Genomic DNA, 8,763 nt, shown 5'->3' on the forward strand with positions numbered 1-8,763 from the left:
GAGGGGTGTCCTGGTTAAGTATTGTCCATGTAGAGCACTTAACCTATTTTAGAAGGAATATAAGGCACTGATAGGCAGAAGCATTGAGGATGACTTACAGGTTTGTTGAGTTGAGTCAAACTAATTTCCAGGTAAGAAATTAATAATGAAATAACTGGGAATTTCTGATACTGTCTAATAGAAGTAACACTTAAATCTTGTTTGATAGATTTGCTTAAAGTTAAAGAACTATAACTAGGGTTTTGGCCGCTTGGTACAGTTGCCTCAGTGATTGACTGCTAGAGTTTCATGGTAAAGGTTCAGGTCAGGCTTCCAGATCTGGTTACTACAGTGCTTTATCTACGTACAGTTCTTCTTTGGAAGCAGTCATGGTTGGACTAACTCTTATAACAGTAGCTGTGAAATTGACTCAGTTTCATTGGAAAGATCGCCAGTCCAGTATGAATGAAGACTCTATGAACATGCCTTGGTGATGGCATAACCCTAGCATGTTTTTCCGTGGTTTTCACAACTCTTTTCCTGTCTAAGTGAGAAAATGGAACTCTGGGTAGTAATCACATTCTCCTGTTCATCTTTTTCTTTTGCAGCTGTATTGAGATATCATTCATACACCATACAGCTCACCCATTTAAACTGTATAACCCTACTGCTTTTAGTATATTCAGAGTTGTACATCTGTCACCTTACTCAATTTTTGAACATTTTTGTTAGCCTAAGAAGATAACTCACATTCCTTATCTGTCAGTCTGTTCACTTTCAAAAAGAAAAAAGAATCTTATCCAGAAACCATACAGCAGGCCTACAGTAAGCTAAACTATTAGCAGAGATATTTCATAATTCTAAAATTTGACCTTCAGTGTGATAGACAATATTATAACTTGTTTTTCTCTGACTTTATGCAGTAATGAAATATCATTCATTTCATTTCTCAGGAATGCTAGCAACAAACATATGACACAATGTAATGATGAGTGATAGCCTTTGCCATATTCTATTGGCTAGAAGCAAGTCGCAGGTCCCATCCATATTCAAACAGAGGAGCTTATGTAAAGATGTGGGTGCCAGGAAAGTGGAGGTCATGGGCAGCACCTTAGAGCCTGTTTGCCACTACCCTCAGCAGTAGGCTAGTGCTGTATATTTCACCAGTGATTAAATTGAGCCATAAAGATGGTGTTTTCTTGCCAATGATCATAGAACAATAGTCATTATTCATGAAACTTCTTTATGTTAGAATATTTCCTGGCTTAATCTGTCTACTTCATGAAAAAGATTATGGAGAAAATTAGTCACTGGGCTTCATCTGCTTGCCTAGATCTGATTTCCATCTTAGCCAGTTCAAGCTTCACCTCCATACCTGAATGGTCACTTATGCCACTGCTTTCTGGGCTTCCTTTGACTCTAGATGCTAGGGTATATATAATACTGGTGAAAGTATTTTGTAAACTGAAAAGAACTTGTTACGAATGAAAGCTGGTATTATGACTTATTAAAGTTACGATTTGAGAATCTGGCATTTGGAATGCTGGTTCACTAAGTTGTTATTTAGACAAAGCATAGTAACTTTTTAACTCTAACCTTGACTCTTGGTTATTATTAATATCAGTACTAGTATAAATGATTATTCTGGGGGAGTCATTTTAAAATTCGAAATATATGAGAACTTTAAAAGTAACTACAAAAAACAGTTCTACTAATCTGAGAAAACATTTCCTGAATTTTGGAAGAAGAAATAGATAACTAATCATGTTCTTGCTTGTATCATTAGATCAGATTTTAAAAGAGATTCTGATCATTTAATATGAAATTGAAGAAATGTATATGATACTCAATGGAATCTTTTTCTTTATGTCTGTTGCACTCTCTGGTTTGTTACAGTTCATCCCTACACATTGGTATGTGTGTGAGAGAGAGGCGGACACAAATGAGATTGATTTTACATTTTTCATTGGATTTGCTTTTTTACAAAGTATGGTTAGAAGTTAATACTTTGATCTCCGTGCTGGCATTTTGGAGATGATTTTTTTTTTTAATGAAAATCTGTAACAAGTGAGCACTTCTGTCCATAAATCATTCTTCTTTCACCCCATTGCTCTATCTATTGATCAAGGGCTGAGAGGCTCAATTTTGAATAGCACATGGTAGTTTTCCTCTTAGAGCCAGCTGGCTAGTTGTTTAACTGTTCTCCCACCTCAGCACGGCTTTAGCATGCATAGGGCAGTATCCTAAGGTTCTCATTCCCAAACTTCGCTAGAATCATCGGAGTATCTTTAAATATACTGTTTTTTGACCCACATCCCCACATATTCTGATATAATAGCTATATGATGATACCTGGGCATTGGGATTTAATAAATCTCCCCAGGTGATTCTGATGAGCAGCAAAGTTTGTGAACAGCTGTATTAAGGATCGAGGACCTGGAATAATTAACGTTGGGTAAGGTAGGATAAGAACTTTTTGGAAGTGAGGTTTGTAGCACCTGCGATTCTGCATTTGATAATGCAGTTTTGCAAAGTTTGGAAAAGATCTCGTATTTGGACATGAAACTGGTCTGTGGTATTAGTTGCTTCAGTAAATGGAAATTTGGTTTTATGAATCCCATAAAAGCTAAGTTTATTGACTCCCTGAATTTAGGCCTTTCTTAATTAACTCAGTGTGTAAAAAACCAAGATGACACAAACGAACAAAAAAAAAATCCCCGGAAACCCGGAGTGCAGACTGTTCTAGTAACTGATGAGAAAACAAATTTTCCCACGCATTAATCAGTGCTAGCTAAAAGAAAAAAGTCAAAACCTATTTAAAATGTGGAAAAATTGCTTCCCAATATTTTAACAGAGAGAGACTGAGAACACACAGCATTGAATCGTCAGGAAAACTGAAGATCTCCCCTGAGCAGCACTGGGATTTCACTGCAGAGGACTTGAAAGACCTTGGAGAAATTGGACGAGGCGCTTATGGTTCTGTCAACAAAATGGTCCACAAACCAAGTGGGCAAATAATGGCGGTTAAAGTAGGTGATGCCCATGATTACTTTTGGTACTTTAGTCCACTCGGTGCAATTTCTTGGTGCAGTAACACCACTACTGCTCTGGTGTGGTAAATATGCGTGTTCCTGAAATGGTTCGCCGAATCCTTTTGAGGGTGTTTTATATTATATATAGGTTGTCTTACCGGTGGCATGTTTCCTGCCTCTCGGGAGACATGAGTCGTGAGGTGTGCATGTTCCCTGCACTTTCGGCATGATTCTTTAACGTGTTTTAAACTTCAGGCCCTCCCGCTGGCTGCCAAGGTGAGTTCCGGTGGGGCGGCCGCACCCTGGGGGCCGGGCAGTGCCGCGCCGCGCCAGAGCTGCACGGAGACGCGGCGCACTGGGTTGGGCAGGGTGCGGGGCTAGGGCTAACAGCAGGCTCGCTGACGGTTTCCCGGAAACCACGCACATGCTGTTGCCACTAACCTCAACCTTACTCGGCCCTGACCGGCTCGGCTTCTCTCTGTTTTTTTCACCTCCACTCAGTACCGCCCTGTGCCCCGGCTCCAAGGTTGTACTGAAACGCATACTTTGTGATGCTGCTGTCCCAGTCTGTCATTACTGTGAGTGTCATGCCACTTGATATGTTCATTTCAAACAAAAACATCAAGAATGGCCAGAAGTGGAGATTGGCCGCTAGACTGTACCTGGCAGGCTTATGTTGGTACCTGTGGGGAACTCATGGTTTCCGTCTGACTCCCAGGGGGCCCACGTCATTGTAACTTGTTCATGTGTTTTGTTCAGATGTTTAACGAATATTTGCTCTGTGTAAGATATTTCAGGAAAGTCAGCGATCGGGGGAGGGGGGCAGTTTAAAAGGAAAAAATGGAGATATGGCCACACTCCCATCGAATTTAAAATTTTTATGGGAACAGATACTTTCCCAGTTTGCTAGAACTGAGAACAGTCTAAGCTAATCATCTTCCTGTTAGTCCCCTCCCTATTTTGAGAGTTTATCAAAATGGCTTGATGAGAGGAGTGACCTGTTTCCTACTTGACTTTTGAGAGTGGATTTGTGTCACATTAATATAAAATGCTGCCTGTGTTGAAGTTTATTGTGAGCAAAATGTTACTCTGTTTTAGCCTCCTTCACTGTTGAGCATTTCTCTTTGCTGGGTTATATAAAACTAATGAAAAATTAATGGTGGGGAGAAACCTTAGGATTCTCTCTATGGGTTCCTAACCTGTTTTTGGTCATATTTCTTTTACAATGTGGTGACAACTGTAGACTTTTTTCTTGGGAAGATGGATGCATATACAAAATTTTGCATATAACCACAGACCTCTAAAGATGCCCAGGCTAAGACCTCTGCTTTGGATTACGTGTTGAAATAAAATGTTGTTTTTCTTGGAATGTAAAATAATTTCTCTCTTTTTATGTTGTGAGCTGTAGTGTGCGTGGAAAGAAAGTCATTTTATTTAGACTTTTCTGCATGAGTGTTGCATTGCCCTTATGTACTGTCTGTGCATGACGCTCACTTTTACTTGGCTGGGGCTTAAGGGAAAGCTATCCTATATAACTAAAGTCCTAAACTTTTCTCCCAGATACCAGGGAAGGTACTTTTAAAATAATTATGTCCTGCTTTTTTCAGTCTGTGCTATGTGTGCTTTACTATGTTGATCAGCATCATAAACTGTTTTGGTAATCTGGATAGACTTTAATCATGGTTAATAGGTTTTAAGGGTAAATAAAGAAGTTCCTTCATTTGGATGTTAAAGTTTTTCTTAATTTGCTAACATTTCAACTGTATAATGCTTAGTCAAATTTTGAAAGAATTTAAGAGTGAAAACAGGAAATTGTTGTCTGCCATTTGTAATCTGATCTTATTTTGAGATTCCCCTGTTGGAAATGCTATTAAAAACCCCAACTCTTAAGAAGTACTCCTCAGGTGGTGATGGGACCCACAGGCTGATAACTGTCACGTCTGTACTCACCAGGTGATGCTGTCTATCTTTGTCACCTTGAATTCTTGAGCAAGCATGATAGTTTAGCATGGGAGTGGTGGGAGGGCAATTTAAAAGGAAAAAGGAAAAAATGAGATATGGCCACACTCTCACTGACCTTGGTAATCTGACATTCCAGTCAACATATTGATGGGGTGTAAGGATTGGATTTTATGAGTTCGTATAATGCTGGAAGACTGTGCATTAATATATATTAAAATTGGATACCAATTTGATGACTAGTATATGCCATCTACTACAAATTTAAAACGTATTATTTTTGGTCTCTTTGAAAAAACTTAGCCCTTCATCATACCAAGAGTTTATTCACTCTTCACTTAGGCACACAGACCAGGCTGAGTGAAGATACACAGAGGCATTGTACGATTGAGGAGTTAGATCTGACATTTTACACGTAGATGGCTCTGTTCCTGAGCACGCACTGGGTTTATCTCTGAGATAAGGACTGGGGAGATTTAAAGGAACTGTGAGACAGCGGTTCACACTCCTGTAAGTTTTCCTTGGTGTTGGTGAAATGAGAAACCCACTAGAAGTAGCTGTATACTAAGTGTCTTATTATGCACTTAATATAGAAGGATTTCTTTTTTTTTAACATCTTTATTGGAGTATAATTGCTTTACAATGTTGTGTTACTTTCTGCTTTATAACAAAGTGAATCAGCTATACATATACACATATCCCCATACCCCCTCCCTCTTGCATCTCCCTCCCACCCTCCCTATCCCACCCCTCTAGGTGGTCACACAGCGCCGAGCTGATCTCCCTGTGCTATGCGGCTGCTTCCCACTAGCTATCTGTTTTCCATCTGGTAGTGTATATATGTCCATGCCACTCTCTCACTTCATCCCACCTTCCCCTTCCCCTTCCCCGTGTCCTCAAATCCATTCTCTACGTCTGTGTCTTTATTCCTGTCCTGCCCCTAGGTTCTTCAGGACTGATTTTTTTTTTTTTTTTTTTTTAGATTCCATATATATGTGTTAGCATACAGTATTTGTTTTTCTCTTTCTGACTTACTTCACTCTGTATGACAGACTCTGGCTCCATCCACCCCACTACAAATAACTCAATTTCGTTTCTTTTTATGGCTGAGTAATATTCCATTGTATATATGTGCCACATCTTCTTTACCCATTCATCTGTTGATGGACACTTAGGTTGCTTCCATGTCCTGGCTATTGTAAATAGTGCTGCAGTGAACACTGTGGTACATGACTCTTTTGGAATTATGGTTTTCTCAGGGTATATGCCCAGTGGTGGGACTGCTGGGTCATATGGTAGTTCTATTTTTAGTTTTTTAAGGAACCTCCATACTGTTCTCCATAGTGGCTGTATCAATTTACATTCCCACCAACAGTGCAAGAGGGTTCCCTTTTCTCCACACACTCTCCAGCATTTATTGTTTGTAGATTTAAAAAAAATAAATTTATTATTTTATATTTATTTTTGGTTGTGTTGGGTCTTCGTTGCTGCACACGGGCTTTCTCTAGTTGCATCGACTCTCCATTGTGGTGCACGGGCCTCTCACTGCAGTGGCTTCTCTTGTGGTGGAGCATGGGCTCTAGGCATGTGGGCTTCAGTAGTTGTGGCACACAGGCTCAGTAGTTGTGGCGCGCAGGCTCAGTAGATGTGGCGCATGGGCTCAGTTGCTCCGCGGCATGTGGGATCTTCCTGGACCAGGGTTCGAACTCGTGTCTCCTGCATTGGCAGGTGGATTCTTAACCACTGTGCCACCAGGGAAGTCCCTTGTTTGTAGATTGTTTGATGATGGCCATTCTGAACGGTGTGAGGTGATACCTCATTGTAGTTTTGATTTGCATTTCTCTAATGATTAGTGATATTGAGCATCCTTTCATGTGTTTGTTGGCCATCTGCATATCTTCTTTGGAGAAACGTCTGTTTAGATCTTCTGCCCATTTTTGGATTGGGTGGTTTGTTTTTTTGATATTGAGCATGAGCTGCTTGTATATTTTGGAGATTAATCCTTTGTCAGTTGCTTCGTCTGCAAATATTTTCTTCCATTCTGAGGGTTGTCTTTTCGTCTTGTCTATGGTTTGCTTTGCTGTGCAGAAGCTTTTAAGTTTCATTTAGGTCCCATTTGTTTATTTTTTATTTTTATTTCCATTTCTCTAGGAGGTGGGTCAAAAAGGATCTTGCTGTGATTTATGTCATAGAGTGTTCTGCCTATGTTTTCCTCAAAGGGTTTTATAGTGTCTGGCTTTACACTTAGGTCTTTAATCCATTTTGAGTTTATTTCTGTATGTGGTGTTAGGAAGTGTTCTAATTTCATTCTTTTACATGTAGCTGTCCAGTTTTCCCAGCACCACTTATTGAAGAGGCTGTCTTTTCTCCATTGTATATTCTTGCCTCTTTTATCAGAGATAAGGTGACCAGATGTGTGTGGGTTTAGCTCTGGGCTTTCTATCCTGTTCCGTAGAAGGATTTCTTTATCAGACATTAAGCGTATCCTGGAAATTATCCTAAGATTTGCTTGCAGTATCTGCACCAAAGTGAACTGTGGTATTAACCTGATTTTTAAAAATTATTGTTTATTCCTCATTTTTAGTTTTGAGGGAGCCCTTCCCCAAATTTATTTTGCCACATATAAGAAATGTTTGAAAAAATGAGTTCTTAGTTACAGGAAATAATTATCTCCAAGGGATAATTAATCTAAAAATCAGTTATGATATCATAAATCAGATTCGGCAAGATAACACACAGTATATGTAAGAGTTATACTTATGATACTTTCTTGACCTTTGGCCTGAGCACAGTTCCCCAAGCTGCCAGGGAGGTTCTGTGTTAGACCCAGGATGTGGGAAATTTGAATCCTTCATTTTTAATTGCACACGCTTGGGTAAGCAGGTTTTACTCTTCTGTGAGTTGTTTGTCTTGTACTATTTTGTCTAACTCTGCCTGAGCGACTGAGTCACGGGACTGGAGGGCAAAGCCATGGTTGCCGCAGGGTCTTTTAAAGCTCAGGAGGGACGTCCTTTGACGCCGGCTGGTACCTCAGGCTTGGATCAGCATCCTCTGCAAATAACATTTATTTCACGCCCCGTTTTGCACGATGGTGGAATAACCACTGAATGAAAAGATTAGACACGCACAGTCACCATCCCCTAAGGTGAAGTAGGGCCTAGCTAAGCTCTGCTTAGCTGTCTGGCAGGGCTGGTTATTACAGCTAATTCTGGGAAGAGCCCAGAATTCAGGCCAAGTGTTTGAAGAAGCAATCAGGATTAGGTTTCCAAGCTAGGGTTAGAGAAATTCAAATCTGGGAGAAACCCCCAGCAGAGTTAGTCCACAGTTGCTCAGAATCTACTCAAAACAATCCAGGGACACAGGAGTAGAGAGTTAGGAAGAGTAGCTGCAGTGCCACGGTTCAGGCCCATGACTGGAATTGAGTGGGACAGCAAAGGCAGATTGCTACCGGAGGGAGGAGTTACCTCCTGCAGGCCTGGACTGCCGCCCCCCTTTTGTTAATTAGGTCCGGATTGACTTCTTGAAGGATCGTGCCCTGTTCTTGTTTGTAGGCTATGAGAGAAAAAACAGGGGAGAGTAGGAAAGAATGAAAATGGGAGGGAATAGAAAGGAATGAAATTACTGTCGCTAAAGACAGAAGGCAGTGGAACTGTTATTTGGAGGGTGAACGCGGGAGTAAAAGTCTTGTCTCACTGGAGAGACTGGGCCTCTGGATGGGGTAGGAAGGTGTGAAGGTTGTCACTGCTGGTCACTATGATGAGCTTTTTTTTTTTTTTTTCTTGCGTTATGCGGG

General features: G+C 40.5%; 1 protein-coding gene across 3 annotated transcripts in view; it reads left to right on the top strand.

Annotated features, from left to right (window-relative positions):
- The window catches only part of MAP2K4 (mitogen-activated protein kinase kinase 4), a 116,294-nt gene that overhangs the window by 63,098 nt on the left and 44,433 nt on the right, over positions 1-8,763 (top strand). For all 3 annotated transcript variants that reach the window (XM_007455008.1, XM_007455009.1, XM_007455010.1), the window contains one exon: positions 2,834-3,008. In XM_007455008.1, coding sequence (XP_007455070.1) covers positions 2,834-3,008 — 175 coding nt within the window. The remainder of the gene's footprint in view (positions 1-2,833; positions 3,009-8,763) is intronic.

This window comes from Lipotes vexillifer, unplaced genomic scaffold (assembly GCF_000442215.2).
Source record: "Lipotes vexillifer unplaced genomic scaffold, Lipotes_vexillifer_v1.1 scaffold1233, whole genome shotgun sequence".
NCBI lineage: Eukaryota > Metazoa > Chordata > Mammalia > Artiodactyla > Lipotidae > Lipotes > Lipotes vexillifer.